We start from the raw sequence: 18,398 nt of genomic DNA on the forward strand, positions 1-18,398 counted from the left end.
ACAATTGGTGCACAACATCTTCCAATAAAGGTATTCAATAAACGTATTCACTTTTTAGTGGCCCTGATTCTATCACGCAGATTATGGACATATTGTTTCAACAGTGAAAAATACATGCGGATATATGCCGAGTAGAGAGAGAGGCTTTGCAATCCTGTATGGCCAGCATAATATTAGCCAGAGTAGGCTCGTCAGGGGGAGAATCTGTGGCCTGGTAGCCTGCACCCTCCTGGGGCAGCAGGGAGCCTGGCTGAGTGGCAAATAGAGCAGGGATTGAGTCACTCACCAAACCAGCAGAGTCTCTGAGGGAGGAGGAGGATGGCTGCAGTGTGCCAGATGGCCCTGCCTGTGTCGCAGTGCCATCTTGCCACTTGAAATGAACGAGTTGCTTTGCTGCGGATTGCGGGGCGGGTAGCCCATATTTTACCATGGAAGCCAGCCTGAGACGTGCCCACAGCCGCTGGGAAGGTAATGACGCTGTACTGGAGAAGATAAGACCCAGGATCACTGCAGGATTGTATGTGAGAGCCGCAGCGGTATTTCCATGTGGCCGCTCGCTCTGCATCAAGCCACGCCCCCATTAACTTTATATTTACCAATTGTACATAATATGAGGATCTACCTAATTTATCCAATCAAACTGTATCCAATCAGGCAGGCCCTTGTACTACATAGTTGTTTGTAGATCTTAGGATTTGTATGGATACCAAAAAAGAGATTGCACAATCACATTAATCACATTGTATAGTGTATGGTGACCCTAAGGCTCACATATCAGGCAGATTCAAGGATGCGTGCAAACCATCTTTTATTATTCTTTTTAATATTTAGCAATTTGTGGAACTGATTGCGATCATCAGAAATGGTTTTATATTAGTACAGCTGCATCTGATACCTTCTGATATGAAAAGGGCCAAGCACATCCAGCAGCATTTATAAGACAACATGGCAAGTGTGCCGGTGGACTAAAACTCAACATTAGATCGAGACAATTAAAGAAGCTTTTCTTTTTAAGCAAAACATATTAAAAATGAAGAAAAATGAAAAGTGATAAGCATTTTCTGGGCTTTAGAGCTAGTGGGGGTGGGGTTTGTATAGGTTACTTTAACAGAAAACCTTTTTAATAACTCATACATAGATTCTTACAATTTCAAGTACAATGTACTTTCTTCTAAACTGATATCCAACTAAGCTGTGTCGGTCAACATAGCTTAGTTCAAAGTGAAAACACCTGTAATGTGTTTGTCAGCATAAGTTTAGTACATGGGCCAAATCTGGGCGGCACAGTGGTGTAGTGGATAGCACTTTCACCTAGCAGTAATAAGGGTTGCTGGTTCGAATCCCAACCACTACACTACCTGGCTCCAGTTTGCATGTTCTCCCTGTGCTGCGTGGGTTTCCTCCGGGTACTCCAAAGACATTTTGGTAGGTTAATTGGATCCTGCCTAAATTGTCCCTAGTATGTATGAATGTGAGTTAGGGACCTTAGAGTGTAAGCTCCTTGAGGGTAGGGACTGATGTGAATGTACAATGTATATGTAATGCGCTGCGTAAATTGACGGCGCTATATAAGTACCTGAAATAAATAAATAAATCTTAGAAAATCTCTTCTGAACAACAAATTAAATTGAATCTATTTTTTAGTTAAGGAAACAAACAACGCAAGCTTTTAAAGTGGACCTGAACTCAAAGGGTGAAGATTGTCAATGTTATGGGGAACATCTGGAAATGTTAATTGTACCCTTAAAAATGTACCTCAGGAGATATTGAATGAGATTTGGTGATATCTGCTGGGTGTTGCTTAAGATTTTCCATGCTGAAGGCTCTGAAATAAGGAAGAAAAACCCTGCCTCCAAGATAACTTCTTCTGCACAGCGTATGACAAGGCATGATATGTCAGTAAAAGGGAAATATTGGCTGCACGGAAAACTCAAGCAATATTGGTGACTAGCCGAAGATTTTATTAAAATATCTGCTTACATAGAGGTCACTTCCGGTCCGTAGCGGGGATCGCAAACACACTGTTTGTATTGCTGTTTCAACGCTACCTCTATGTAAGCAGATATTTTAATAAAATCTTCGGCTTTAAACGATATCACCCTATTGGAGTATCCTCCTTTCTCATTACCCCCCATATGTGGAGTCCATTCACCGGAAAAGAACGCCATCTCCCCAAAGACGCACCAGAACGACTACACCGTTGGGATTGGAACCAGCACAGTCCTTAATGGATACATAAAGGCATTATTTTAATGTCAGTAAGGTGAGAGTTCTGGGAGCCCCTAGTGGGTATCCAACACCACGAAAGTCACGAGATCTACTATCAACGCACTTTACACTTTTGATGTATCACTGTATATCTTATCCACTTGATTGATTTGCATTACAGTCACGGTTTTTCACTTAATGGACTATTTGACTTATTTATGATTTAACACTTTATGCTCATTCATTTGAATATTTATTATTTATTGTAGTTTGCGCAAAATCACAGGCACAATTATTGATTGTGGTATTTTTAGATTTCAGTTAGTGAGTGGTGTTCACTTTTTTGATTTTGCAGCATTTCACACAAATATTCACTTTAGTAGCGCAGAAGTTCATCTTAGGATATTTTTACGATTTCCCTATCATGTTACTGTACAACTAAGAATTACCTCTACTAACCATAAATTAATTTAGGATTTTTTTTAATCAAATGACAGTGACTCAAGTTAGTTGTAAACATCCATGGCATTGCTGAACATAGCAGTTTTCATATCACCTGTATTATCAGGGAGCTACTCCAATTCTAATGTAATGGCCAGAAAGAATACAATGCCTGGTCTCTCATTACAAGTTTAGTGCATGAAAACAAATTAAACTAATTCAACCACAGTAAGGGGAATTCAATGATGATTTCCAAGCGGAGTGAAGTATTGTAAAAAAGATTAGGAAAGCTGATAAATGAATGTGAATATACAAACTTCATTAAACATACCTCAAAATCCCTACGCTTTTCATAAATGGGAATGATGAGTTTATAGATGTCTGCAATTAGCTCATAACGCTCAGCTTTCCAAAGGCCGTCTGCACACTGTTCCAGAAGCTCCATCAGCACATCCTAAACACAAATTAGAACATCATGCATCAGTAACAGATAGTTGTACAAAATCACAACAGCACCTCATATAAACAAACATTCTGTCAATTCAGTCTGTTACTTACAGAAGCAATACATCAACCAGCTCTAAAACGTTTATGAATACTGAAGGCTGTTTGTCATTGTTGGATGTTAAGCTGATACCAACTTAAAGTCACTGTAGCTTGGGAAGTTGTAACAAGGTTAGAAAAAGCTAAATTTAGTTCTCGATTGGTACAACTCCAATTCCCAAAAAGTTGGGATGCTGTGTAAAATCCACATAAAAAAAAAAAAATGCGAGGATTTGCAAATCTCATAAACCAATATTTTATTCACAATAGAAAATAGAATACATATCAAAATGTTTAAACTGAGAAAATGTACCATTTAAAAAAAAAAAAGAATTACATTTTTAAATTAACGGCAGCAACATATATCAAAAAAGTTGTGACAGGGCAACAAGCTGGCAAAGTAAGTGGTACTAACAAGGAAGAGCTGGAAGAATATTTTGCAACAGATCAATAACATGACTGGGAATAAGAAGAGCATTTTAGAGAGTTAGTGTCTCAGAAATAAAGATGGGAAGAGATTCACCAATCTGTTAAACAATTTCAGAATAATATTCCTCAATGTAAAAATGCAAACTCTTCATCATCTACAGTACATGTTATCATTAAAATATTTAGAGAATCTGAAGAAATCTCTGTGCGCAATGACAAGGCAGAAACACAATATTAGATGCCAGTGATCTTTGGGCCCTCAGACAGCAGGGCATTAAAAACAGACAGGATTCTGTGATGGACTGCATGGGCTCAGGAATACTTCCAAAAATCCCTGTCTCTGAACACAGTTTGCAGTGCCATCCAAACAAGCAAGTTAAAGCTCTATCATACAAAGATGAAGCCATATCTGAACATGATCCAGAAACGCCACCATCTTCTGGGCCAAAGCTCATTTAAAATGGTCTGTTGCAAAGTGGAAAACTGTACTGTGGTCAGACTAATTTAAATTTGACATTCTTTATGGCAAAAAGGGTGCCATGTCCTCTAAACCAAAGAGGAGAGGGACCTTCCAGCTTGTTATACACACTCTCTGATGGTATGGGGTGCATTAGTGTGTATGGAATGGGCAGCTTGCCCATCTGGAAAGGCACCATTAATGCTGAAAGATATATCCAAAGTTTTAGAGTCTTTTTCAGGGAAGGCCTTGCATATTTAAGCAGGACAATGCTAAACCACATACTACATCTATAATAACAGTCTTAAATGGTCTGCCTGCAGTCCAGACCTTTCACCTTTCAAAATATTTGGCACATCTTGAAATTAAAAATACAACAAAGATGACCCAAGACTGTTGAGCTGTTAGAATCCTATATTAGGCAGGAATGGGATAACATTCCTCTCCCAAAACTCCAACTGGTCTAAGTTCCAAGAGGTTTACAGAATGTTAAAAGAAGAGGGGATGCTACAACGTGGTAAAAACATGTCTCTATTCCAGCTCTTTCGAGCCATGTTGCTGCCATCAATTTCAAAATTACCTTAATATTTTTCTTAAAATTGTATATTTTTTCAGTTTAAACTTTTGATATGTTTTATATTTTTTTATTGCAAATAAAATATGGGTTTGTGAGATTTGCAAATCATTGCATTGTTTTTATGTAGATTTTACACAGCCTCCCAACTTTTATGGAATGAAGGTTGTAAAAATAGTCTATTGTTAAAAGACATGTTGACAAGAATCATGTCCCAAATATGAATTACCAGTATATATGTACTGTGGAACGTATATGCATTAGGACCCTCTCTCGAACTGTAGATTGATTTTTTTTTTCTTTACACAATGATTTTACATACATTGGGAAGGGCTGCAAAATCAGACTTTGCTATACTTCCTAACGATATTGGATTGAATCCAATGTTTTCATTTATCAGTGAATTTGTCATGATTCTTTAATGCCAGCACTTACCAGTGAAAGACTTAATTGCACTATGACATATGAAATCTGTTAAAGATTGACTACTTAATGCGTCCGATTAAAGGTTATGTGCAAACCATGCAAAAACTATTAAGATACTGATAAAATACCCACATTGTGCAAGATTTAATCACTAGGAAGCGGATTTAAAAAAAAACAAATAAAAAAAAAAAAATGTTCCTTTGGAAAGAATGAAGAATCAGAATCATGCGTTTTAAAAATACCTTCTTGCAAAATGTGTCAGTGTGAGTCAGTAATATAAAATTTACAAAATGGTCAAAGAAAATCTTGCTATTATAGGAACTACAGAGTCTCCACATTCGGAAGCCATGTTTTTAAAAGGTCAGTTACAACTCATGCCAAGATAGTATTACTAAACACAAACTTATTTTTTAGGAGTAAATAGTTACAGAAAAGATTTTCTCAAATATTTGACATCACAAATGTGCGACAAACTATGTGTATAACAAAAGTTGGCTGAAAATCTTATGGTTTTACATGGAAGTCATCCAACAATACCTCATTAAAATGAACATCCTGCATCCCAACATCTTCCATCATGGATGCCTCTTCATCAATATTTGGAGTGATCACTCTGAAGGTTGAGCACCCCTGCCTAAACATTCCTGCGATATCACAACATAAAAAAGCAAAACGCATCAATGGGTTTGAAATATTGACATGATTAATAAAATACCGTGCACCTATTTTATCAATCCATTAAATATATTTAATTACAAATATCATTTAGTAAAGCACTTTTTAGGTAAATTCTTGTTGTGCAATTTATTTTTAATAATTTGAAGCCAAAAATATATTCATGCTTAAATCTTGCCTGTTTCTAGGGGCTAAACACAGGAAAGAATCCAAACTAGTCAATTTCTTAAAAGGCAAAAATTCTGCTGACCAGCCAAATCCCCTGCCATCTAGATGTATAGAAACAAAGCCACAGCATATCCACACACACCCAAGTAAATGGTTTGATAACTATCAATTTAGTAGACACAATATTTTTATTTTTTTATTTATTTAAAGTAGAACTATAGGCAAAACTTTTTATTTTTTAATTCTGGATAGAATAGGGAAGTTTTATAACCCCTGTAAGGTTTATTTTTGCCATCTTTGTCCTACTGGTGAGATTTACCTTCATTTCCTGTCCCATAGCCAAAACAAGAAGTGAGAAAATCCCCGAAAATTAAGCAAATTTCTTGGGGACCCCCAGGTCACCAGAACTAGTGCCCCACAGAAAGCTTTCCCCTCTGTTACTTTTCTGGGGACAACCCAAAAATTGGGATTTCTCTTTTACTTTTAATGATAATGGTAAACAGGACAAATAGAGAGGGTGAATCTCCCTAGTGGGGACACAGAGAGCAATAAAAACTGATGAAGTGTAATTCCTCTCCACTCCATCTAAAAAAAAAAAAAAGGTTTTGTCTTTAGTTATACCTTAAATCCACAAGGCAGCCACAACATAATGCCATGAAATGAGACAGCAAATAGACAATAAGCAACAAATTACAACATATCAGATGCAGTCAGGGCTAGAACAAAAGGACAAAATGGACAATCGGATAATCATTTGAAGGATTTTCTATGCTAAGAAAGGAAAGACCAAAACATTCCCTATTTGCTATACCTGCACCATTTAAGTTGTCAAAGATAGGTGGAAAAAATTAACACCATATAAATTCTTGATTATTTTCAATGTAGTTTAAAGGGATGAAAATATAATGATGAAAAAAAAATCACAAGATAATTATATATGATAGGAACAAATCAGTAAAGAGAGAAGGTGCGTTGAAAATGAGAGTGGAGAGAGTAGGATTGAACTAAGACAACAGAGGAGAAGAAATAAATATGGGGACTGGGAAATAAACTAGGGGGGGGGGGGGGGGATAGCTCAGTGGACTACTGTGCCACCCCACACAATGAGGGGGGATGGGTGATAAACCCCTGGACCAAAAAACGGACGTTTTATTTACAATGTTAGAGGACACCAACTGTGGGTGGAATTGTGCTGGAAGCACCAGTCAGAAAGGCTACAGTGTATTCAGTACAGAACTTAACTGGGTCCAGTGAAAGCATGTTTGCTTAGCTGATACTAACTTAAAGGATTATTTCACCTTACGTAACATGTTGGCACCCATATTCAGAGTGTAACATGTAACGTGTTACGAACAAACAGGCCCTCGCCCCCCCCCCCCAAAATCCCCTGTCGTGGCAGCTAGTGGGGGATCTTTTCCGCCCAGCCACATCACTCACTCAGAGTCCACTGTGAATGGAAAACTACAAGGCCCCCAGATCTCACCCCCCCATGTGAATTAGATCCTCCCATTCACCAAAAAGTGTCAAAAAGAAACAAAAATAGGTTTTTGACAATTCCTTTATTAAACAAAAGAAAAAAAAAAAAAAAAACTATGTTCCCCAACGTAGATCCATTGCCAATCATGACGCCCATCGCCGGACCCGAAAAAAAAAAAAAAAAAAAAAGGAAAAGCTCTGTCCGCGATGAAGGCTACCGCTGTCTGCCTGCTTCGCCATGTGACCTGGTGGCACCGCCCCTTGGGAAGTCACTGACTCAACATGCGCACAAGATGACGTTGCCAGGTGGCACCACCTTTTACCTATTTAAGAACTGTCACATGGCCAAGCTGGCTGATGGCAGTAACCTTTGTCGCGGGCAGAGCTTTTTGTTCCTGGGCTCGGTGGATTTACGTTGGGGGACATTGTTTTTTTATTTTTAATGAAGGAATTGTCAAAAATGGTGTTTGTTTTTATTTTTGACACTTTTTTGGGTGAATGAGTAGGGGTACAATGTACTCCATATTTATTGACATGGGGGGGACAATGGGGCGGAATCTGGGGGCCCCCCTTGTTAAAGAGAGCTTCCAGATTCCAATAAGCTCCCTGCCCGCAGACCCCCACAACCACCGCCTAGGGTTGTGGGGGAGAGGCCCTTGTCATCATCAACATGGGGGCAATGTGTTTGGGGGTGGCAGCCTGCATGCTTGGATAAGGGTCAGGTATGTATTTTGATGGGTTACCCCACGTCATTTTTTAAAATCCATACCAGACCAAAAGGGCCTGGTGTCACGCTGTTTTTGGATGGAATTTATGTTAAAAACTGACTCGATGTGCGATTCAGTGCAGTGCTCAAAAACGCACAGGACTCTAAATTCACACTTCCGCTGCACCGGACATATGTGAACAGGCTCCATAGAAAGCCGGTTTAACCATTTCAGCTCCGGAAGGTTTACCCCCTTTATGACCAGGCCATTTTTTGTGATACGGCACTGTTACTTTAACTGAAAATTGCATGGTTGTGCGACGCTGAACCTAAATAAAATTGATTAATTTTTTCCCCACGAATGGAGCTCTCCTTTGGTTTTGTGCTATAAACATAAAAAAATATTTTTTTTTACTTTCTGCTATAAAACACACCTAATAAAAAAAAAATGTAAAAAAATTGAATTTCTTCATCAATTTAGTCTAATATGTATTCTGCTAAACAAAATCCCAATAAGCGTATATTGATTGGTTTGCGCAAAAGTTATAGAGTCTATAAACTATGCTAGTTTGTAGACGTCCCCCCCCCCTTTTTTTGGTATATATGTGTGTATATATATATATATATATATATATATATATATGTGTGTGTATATATATATATATGTGTGTATATATATATGTGTGTATATATATATATATATATATATATATATATATATATATATATATATATATATATATATATATATATATATATATTTTTTTTTTTTAATTTCAGTTAATGCACCTTTTAGTGCTTCCCTTGTTCGCCGTGGGGGGATTACCTGTTCAGGGTGCCTCAAACTGTGCTGTCTGGTACCCCTTTTTTGGGTTCCCACTGGTAAGCCATGCCTGATTACAACACTCCAAAATTATCTGACTACCTGTATTTATGCAAACTGTATTTTTTTAATTTTTTTGTTTTTCCATTACTTGTGATTATATAACTATAAGATTGTATTTCTCTATAGATGTTTATGGTCAACTCCTTCTGAAGAAGTGACCCCTGTCGCGAAACATGTAGAGGATCATGTTTGGACTCACATCTTTTCTCCCCATACACTTGTGGGGTTTATCTGCTTTTTGTTTGTATCACTTGTAACATTATGCAATAGCTATTTTATATATTGTATCCAACGTCCTTTATGTTTTTCCTTTTTCAATAAATTAATAGTTTTATATTTACTCTGTCTAAATCCCTGGGTACCGAGATAGTTCACAACAATCTTTGTTGTCGTGGGGCAATTTTTGCAGTAGCCCAACACACCCATTTTTCATTATTGGGAAGCAATGGTTTCCAGAGTTGAATCAAAAAAATGGTTCTCTTCTCCAGCAAATTGAGCCCTCTTGTATTAAGGGAAATTACTTTGAAAGTAGAAATAAAAGAGGAGGGCTGTGCCACAGGAGCGCTATTCTTTAAGGGTCATGTGCGTCTGTCCTTTTCTAGTAAGAACAGAAAAAAAGGAAAGGAGAATTGGGAGAAGGACTAGGAGGTAAGGTCAGAGTGAGGAAAAAAAAAAGAGGGATGCTGGTGGACAAGGGGAAAACCAAAAAATAAAGTTGGGGAGAGGTGAACAGAAAAGGGGAAAGGATCTGGTGAGGAGTAAGAGCTTAATAGATTAATTACAAAGAGAATAGTTATAAATCAAAGTAAAGTAATGGGAGGAGAACCCATGTGCAAGGGAAAACCCCTAATATGGGACAGCCAAATAAGAAGACAAGGGCATGCTTTCCAAGGTATGGATGCTAAACTCCCTGTACATGGTCTAGGGGTCACTGACTCACTGTAGTGGTGTCATGGGCGAGGCAGATGACTGGATGGTAAAAGCATTTGGTACAGCCAATCGCACCTCCACCCATGGCACTGAAATAATGATTTAGAACTAAGCTACCTTTTAGGATAGGATCACAATATTTTCAAACTGAGTGTGTAATCAAAACCTGAATAAGTACACCACATAGGGATGCTATTTGCCCCATCACACAACACTACTCCATGCTTAAGTACACTGTATTAAATTGGCAGCTAGGGGGGCAATGGACTGCTAGAACATGCTAATGGATAACCCACCCTATCAGGTTAGTACCCATCCTATGGCCCTAGATATGTGAAAAACAGTGTTTTACACAGTTATATTGTTAGGTTGAAAATGGACACAATTCCATCTAGTTCAGCCAACAGAAAAAAATAAATAGAAAACAATATACACAATCATATATCTACAGCTTATTTATAGGAAGGCAAAAAAAAACCCCAACAAAGTTTGATCCAATTTGCTCTAGTGGTTGGGAAATTTTTTTTGTTGGTCCCCAAGTTCACTATGTGGACCACGTATGTATTTATACATGATCATACCCCCCCCCCCCCCTTTTATGTTCTCTTCTCAAGGGAGGAAATCAGTTCAGCTAATGCAGCTTTGTGGAATTAAAAAGTATACAATAGCCAAAGTAGTCTAGTAGGCAGCAAGACCAATGAAGCTTCTCCCCACCTAGATTAAACTATTCCCATATAGACCCCGGAAGAGAACTAAATTTACAATAGCAGTGTTTCAACCATCACAGCCACAACAAGACCCCAAGGGCAATTACAAAAGATCAGGGTGATGAACGGATACCGATAGTGGAACAAGGGGGAAGGGAGGGTCCATGAGGACAAAAACCTCCGCAACTGCCTCCCTCCACTGTACCCCGACTCAATATCATAGTATTTTTAAACTTGCATATAAAGGGAAAACGTTCTGGTACAGAATGAGTGTGAGAATGAGTGTGTAGTCTTCTGTAAATTATAATAGTTTCCTTTATTGTTGTTATTCACTTGAAAAAAAAAGTTTAGAAAGCTTATGTAAATCCTCAAAGTAATAAACGCATTATGATATGACTTGACAGCACCTGTTATCTATATATGCTCACCTTTCCTTGTGAGGTATTCTGCTACCAGAGCGGCCACGTGTACATAGCACATTGCTGCCTACACAGAAAACACAAGATACTCTGATTACATATAGCACACAGTTCATGTGAAAGTGTTTGTTATAAATAAATCTTAGATTAGAGTCCAAATGTGATTAACCACTTAAGGACTGAGCCTCTTTCTGAGATCTTTTGTTTACAAGTTTTTTTTTTTCTAGAAAATTACTTTTTGTCACACCGTATTTTCGCAGCGGTCTTACAAGCGTACTTTTTTTTTTTAATCCAATTTTTTTTTATATCGTGAAAGTTAATGTTATGCCGAGTAAATTGATACCCAACATGTCACGCTTCAAAATTTCGTCCGCTCGTGGAATGGTGACAAACTTTTACCATTAAAAATCTCCATAGGCGGAGTTTCAAAAATTCTACAGGTTGCAAACCTGTAAACATCCCTTGCCATAAAAAAAAAAAAAAAAAAAAAAAAAAAGCATGACAGGACCTCTTAAATAGGAGATTTGGGGTCAAAAAGACCTCAGATCTCATATTTACACTAAAATGCAATAAAAAAAAAAAAAAATCTGTCATTTGAAAAAACAAACAACAACAAAAAACAAAACAAAACGGCCCTTTAAGAGCTATGGGCAGAAGTGACCTTTTGATGTTGCTTCCGCCCTGTAATGGTATGGAGACGGGTGGGGGCCATCTTCCCCCTCACTCGTCTCCATACCCATAAAAGACAAGGTTCCGCTTGCCTCCGCTGCTACCGACGGCTTCGGTAAGCGTCGGAGGGCACCGGAGAGTGGCGGGAGGGGGGAAGCCCCCTCTCCCGCCGCTGCTAAAAGTGATCTTGCGGTGAATGCGCCGCATAGACCACTATTATCGGAAACTGGATCGCCCGCCGAAGAGGAGGATACCAGGGTTATGGCAGCTGGCTGCTGCCATAACAAAGGTATCCCTCTTCAAAGTTAAGACTTGTATCAGCGGGCGGCGGTCCGGAAGTGGTTAAAGCTTCTGTAAGGGGTTGGTTCACACCACAAAATAAATCTTTTACAATTACAAAACTGCAGAAAAGCTTGCTCACATCAACTAATCAGATTTTATCTATGTAGAAAAAAGTCCCAGTGCTGGAAAAAACTCACCCCTTTCTTTTATCTGGCAAAAAAAAATAAGAACCCCAAGTGCTTTCAAAACACTGAAAATATATATACCAGAGATAAATTATCTACATTATACCTCTGCGATCCAATAATACACAAACAAAATCTACATAGATTAATCATAAGAATAAGGCCTCATGCACACAGGGGGTTACAAATATGAGCTGCAAAGCCACTACCAACGCCAGGAAAAAGCGGCTGTAAAAACGTGCTTTTAGTAGCTTTTTGCATTTTTTGCATTGGCGTTAATGCACGTTTAGCCACATAAGCTTTTAGCAGCGTTTCTCTGCCTCTATTTAAAATCAATGGTTACCTATGAGAGCTGTCTTAACTGATCCAACTTTCAGCCTATTGGTTTGAATGTAAGTCACATCATCATGAGCCAACTTGTGCTCTGAGGATCTTGGAGGGGAACCCCAGTGCTCCCCTCCCCCCGGACCACACCAGGCCACACGCCCTCAACATAGGGTGAGTGGGACAAGGACCTCTTCCCGGCAACCCTGGATAGTGGTGGGGGTCTGCAGGCAGGGGGCATATCAGAATCTGGAGGCCCCCTAACCCCAGCCCCCCCCCCCCCTTTCCTGACCTGTCGGGCTGCATGCTCAGAGAAGGGTCTGGTATGGATTTTGGTGGGGACCCTTACAATGTTTTTTTTTTTTTTTTTCATTTTGACGTTGGGTTCCCCTTCAAAATCCTCAGAGCACAAGTCGCACCACAAGTAAGATCATCCGACTTTGATGCGACTTCCATTCAAATCAATGGGCTGAAAGTCGGATCAGTTGGCTCTCATAGGGAACCAGTGATTTTGAGATGTCAAAAAAAAAGAATGCTTCACGCGGCTTAACGCTGTATCCAGCGTTAAGCCGCGTTTAGCAGCGTCAGACAATTTTACAGCTGTAACGCTGGTCTTCAGAACGGGTTTTGTTTTCAGCTTGAAAACGCCTATGCCACCTACAGCTCCTAAGAGCCTGTGTGTGCATGAGGCCATAGACTAACATTGAGAGGCTTTTACCACCTCAATACAGGGCACTTTCACCCTTTTCCTGCCCAGGCATTTTTTAGCTTTCAGCGATGTACGGTCATGCAACACTGTACCCAAATTAATTTTTTTAGGTTTTTCTTCACACAAATAGAGCTTTCTTTTGGTGGTATTTAATCACTGCTGGGATTTTTATTTTTTACAAAAAAAAAGAAAAGAAAAAAAGACTGAAAATTTTGAAAAAAAAAAGTTTTTATTTTCTGTCAGTAAATTTTGTAAATAAGTAATTTTTCTCCATCACTGATGAGGAGGCACTAATATGTCACACTGGTGGGCACGATAGGTGGCACTGGTGGCCACTGATAGGCAGCACTGACTGGCATCACTTATGGGCACTGATTGGTGACACTGATGGGGCTTTCCTGTAATCAGGGCACTGATGATCAGTGCCCTGATTACCTGCCCAGGTCTCCTCTGCGAGGAGATGCTGCTGATTGGCACTCCTCACCAATCACACTGCCGAGGAGTGGCAATCAGCCTGTCAGTGTGAGGCAAAGAGAGCCGATTCACAGCACCTCCATAACTACATGTGGCCGGGTATGATTGGACACAGCCGATCACATGGTTAAAGAGCCACGGCTCTTTACAGAGATCGGGGTCGCGCTGTGTCCTCTAGCAACACAGCGCTGTCACGATTGCCGCGGGCGCGCGGCCGTTCTGGGGTGCCGTCATAGGACATCCCCCCAGAACGAGAGCCGCACCATCCCTCTGTTATTTGACGGTGAGTGAGCGGCAAGCGGTTAAGTTGAAAAAAATAAAACGTCTGACACTGGTAAAAGCAGCTGTAAAAAACGCCCTGTGTGCATGAGGCCTTACAGTGACTATAGTGCAATACTTCCAATCATGAAAAAAAAATGTGACTGCAATAATACATTTTTTTTTTTTTCAGAAGTGAAAACTTTGTTGAAAAGTAAAAGTTCCAGAGCAGTTACTCCGTATTACAAAGTTTGTGATGAAAAGGTATAACGCTCACCAGGCAATGAGAAACTATAGGCATATTCATATTCACCAAGAGTTATAGCTATATCATATAAATGCAAGGTTTAATACATAGTTAAATCCTAGAGCATTGAATTATACATGACCAGTACTGTCACCGCAATCATTCTATCTAGATCATTCAATCTACTGGACACAGACCTTGGTGATCAAGCCTTGGTGCCCAAAGTTTAGGACATTATCTATGCCGATAAACATAATGCTCCTTTGTGAGCATGTCCCCCATACTACGTATCCACTCTGCAACTGTGGGGGGGTCGGTTAGATTTCCAGCAATGTAGAAAAAGTTTGTGGGCTTGAACGAATGCTCTAGAAATAGCTTTTTTTAATGGACCCTGCACTGGGGTGTCTAGGATACCTAATAGACATTGTTTTGGATCTACTGGGATACTAGAATAAAACACCTTGTTTAAAAAGGTGTCTACCACCCCTGCCCAGTAATAATGTAGTTTGGGGCAATGCAAGAGTAAGTGCATTAGATCCTCATGAAATCTGCGGCATCTGCCACACAGCGGGTCATCACCCCTATTTTAAATAGTCTGGAAGGAGTATAGTGGGACCGTAAAATATAATTGAGAAAGTCATGTAACAAAAGGAAACATTGGTGGACGGCCTGCAGGGCCACTTCCCAGTGGTCATCTTCGAAGGGACCTACATCCTTTTCACAATATTTTACTGCAGAAGGATAATCTTTGAAACAAACTACCAAGAGCGTGCGTAGCAACAGGATATAAAACCTTTAGAAATGTTGGACCAGTCGCATGCTGAGCCCTGGGCCTATACCACATGCCGAAGCTGTAGTTCTAGAAAATACATATGTTGTGAGAGAGAGAATTTTGAGCATAGTTCTGGGAAGCAGAGGGGTGAACCTCCAGTACAAACATGGTGCAGGTGTGCGATTCCACAGGTTATACATTTAGTGCCATAATGCAGTTTGGCTAATTCTGGGTATGCGTTATTGTGCCATATGAGACTGTGAGAGGTGACGCCCGACACCTGTTGTAGATGCTAAGCTTTATTCCATGTCTTTTGTAAAAGTAAGTATGTTGGAAAAAGCTTATTAGAGAAGCTAAACAGGGACTCCAACCCTGAGGAAATGTCCTGGCCTTTCCTGAATTATAGTAAAATTCTAGTTGTGGAATCAAATTTTGATGCGCCACAGGTTTTGGGCAGACCTCTAGTCACATGTTGTAGCCGAGCAGCTAAGTAGTACAACCAGGGATTAAGTAAAGCCATCTCTAGATCATCCTTAGGGCATTGCAGTTGCTATAACCTAAGTCTGGGAGGTCGTGTATGCCACAATAAGGTTTAGGAAATGTAATTGACAATACAGAAAATCTTTAGAGGTGTTACCGGTGTGTTATATAGAAAATATAAGAGTTGGGGCATAACTTAAATTTGTTTTACTTATAAGAGACAACCAAAGTTTGTTCCAAATCTTAATTTTGCTCTGGAAGCAGGCGAGAAGGGGAGTTATGCTTAAGTAGCAGAAGTCAGTGAGAGACTGAGTACTTTGGATTCCTACATATTTAAAGGTGCTTGTAAGAGGAATGGGAGAAGATTGGGCCACTGGCTGCCTTGAGTCATCTAACAACATTAGGACTGATTTGGATCAGTTCATAATCAGTTTTAGCAGTTAGAGCAGTTTGCCATTTGAAAGTGTGCTTAACCCAGCACAAAAAAATCATAATTTAGCTGGATAGGGCACAATTTACCTGCAGGTGTTGCAGGCGGTTTTTAACTTCTGTAAACTTTGCTTGTTTATACTGTACTTCTGAGGAGAAATCAGGGTTAAAAGCATGCTTGGCTACATTATATTGTATATTAGTTCATTCACGGGCAAGGTGTAGGACAAGCTCTCGATCTTTTAAGTTAAGGCATTACCAGGATAATGCTGGACGAGTGCCCTGGAGGTAAAGGGCGAGTTGGTGTTCTGTGTGCCTTTTGAGAGAATAATGGTGTAAAATCATCTTTACCAAAAAGCTCTAAAAGTCAGGTTTTCTTTAAACTCAGTAGGAATTCCGCCTTCTACTTTCTCAAGCATACCAACAATTTAGACAATTTTTACGCCTGAGCCGGTTTTCAACATCATCAGCTTCGACGCCGATGGCTGTGGCTAGCTGAGTAGTGGAATGAGACTCTCTGATGACAGGAGGCAGATAGCCTTCAATGTCACAAATGCAGTCCTCAGCAGCAGTAGTGCGTTCCCCGATTTTTTTTTAATACCTTGCCTCAGCAGGGAGACCTCCTCTTTCAGTCCCCCAAATCTATCTTTAAGAGCCCTTTCACACTGGGGCATCGGCGGTAAAGCGCGGCTATTTTTAGCGGCGCTTTACCGTAATTTTAGCTGCGCTTTTCAGCCACTAGCGGGGCGCTTCAATGGGTAGGGGCGCTTTAAGAGCGGTGTATACACCAGTCTCCGCTCCAATTCATCCCAAAGGTGTTCCATGGGGTTGAGGTCAGGACTCTGTGAAGGCCAGTCAAGTTCCTCCACCCTAAACTTGCTCTTGCATGTCTTTATGGACCTTGCTTTGTGCACTGGTGCGCAGTCATGTTGGAACAGGAAGGGGCCATCCCCAAACTGTTCCCACAAAGTTGGGAGCAAGAAATTGTCCAAAATGTCTTGGTATGCTGACATTCTAAGAGTTCTCTTCACTTGGACTAAGGGGCCAAGTCTAACCCCTGAAAAACAACCCCAGACCATAATCCCCCCCCCCCCCACCAAATGATTTGGACCAGTGCACAAAGAAAGGTCCAAAAAAGACATAAATGGGCAAGTTTGGGGTGGTCTACACAGAGTCCTTACCTCAACCCGATAGAATACCTTTGGGATGAATTAGAGTGGAGACTGCGAACCAGGCCTTCTCGCCCACATCAGTGCCTGGTCTCACTAATACACTTCTGGAAGAATGGTCAAACATTCCCATAGACACCTAAACCTTGTGGACAGCCTTCCCAGAAGAGTCGATGTGGCTGTAAAGGGTGGGCCAACACAATATTGAACCCTATGGACTAAGACTGGGATGCCATTAAAGTTCATGTGTGTGCAAAGGCAGGCGCCCCGATACTTTTGGTAATATAGTGTAAATTGTTTGACTTTCATGCTGCAATTGCACACATCTTCGAAGATTAAGGGCTCATTCACACCATATGTGCATAAAAACTGATGGAAAAAACACGCAGATTTGACTTCCATAGTTGTGTTCAAATCATGTGCAGAGACGTGCGTATTGATTACGTACATTTCTGCAAGGACACAAAGAAAAGAATGTTTTTTTACGTGTCCTGTAAACGCTATCACGTGCACAGAGATATGTAACAAATTCTCCGCAAGAGCACAAAAAAGAACTGTTCTCGATGTGCCCTGTTAACACCACAATGTTGATATTGCATCAGTTTTCCCCCCCGCGTAACTGCATACATGTGGTAGATTCCTGTGCAAAAATCTGCACATAATACCAGTGTTGTGGTGTGAACAGGGCACAAAGAGAACAATTGTTTTCTTTGTGCCCTTGCAGAAACAGGTGCATACAAACTCATGTCTCTGCACAAGGTGTGTACGAAGCCTTTGTATTAAAATTACAAAATATCTATTTCTTTTGATCAGGAACATATAAGATATTTCAAATTAACATATTTGCTTTTTGCAGCCATCAGAGGAAGCTGTATACAAAAAATGGAGCTCAATGAAGTCTCATTGGCAATTCAACATACACATTTTTGTGCTTTGAGGTGCATGTTATGCAGACCATTCATTTCAAATGCATCTCACATAAGTGCTGCTCAATTGTTCAAAAGGGCACTGCAAAGCGCAGACATATGCATTTGCACGTTGTAGTGCACTGCAATGCACTGCATGTGTGTGTTGTGGTGCAATTAATAAGGAATGGCAATGCACATATATAATACCATGAGTTATTGTAAAACAATATATAAGGTGTGTTGTGCTGTGAACAAGCACTAAGGAAAATACACACAAGAAAAAAAAAAAAAAAAAAAGATTTAGAATTAGTTGTCTGTTAGGCAAGTACACACAAAATTATACTATACTTTAAAGTGGAAGTCCAGTCAAAGATGACAATTTTTCTATTAATTATATGTAAAATGTCTTTATCTTTGACATTATTCATTTTCTGTATAGCTGATTGT

At 39.8% G+C, this 18,398-nt stretch overlaps 1 protein-coding gene across 14 annotated transcripts in view; it reads right to left on the reverse strand.

Annotated features, from left to right (window-relative positions):
* Nucleotides 1-18,398, reverse strand: part of DOCK9 (dedicator of cytokinesis 9) — a 433,207-nt gene that overhangs the window by 35,829 nt on the left and 378,980 nt on the right. For all 14 annotated transcript variants that reach the window (XM_073614422.1, XM_073614424.1, XM_073614413.1 and 11 more), the window contains exons 44-46: nucleotides 11,055-11,112; nucleotides 5,616-5,722; nucleotides 2,981-3,103 (exon numbers count right to left, since the gene is read on the reverse strand). In XM_073614422.1, the coding sequence (XP_073470523.1) occupies nucleotides 2,981-3,103; nucleotides 5,616-5,722; nucleotides 11,055-11,112 (288 nt within the window). The remainder of the gene's footprint in view (nucleotides 1-2,980; nucleotides 3,104-5,615; nucleotides 5,723-11,054; nucleotides 11,113-18,398) is intronic.

This window comes from Aquarana catesbeiana, linkage group LG02 (genome assembly GCF_042186555.1).
Source record: "Aquarana catesbeiana isolate 2022-GZ linkage group LG02, ASM4218655v1, whole genome shotgun sequence".
Lineage (NCBI taxonomy): Eukaryota > Metazoa > Chordata > Amphibia > Anura > Ranidae > Aquarana > Aquarana catesbeiana.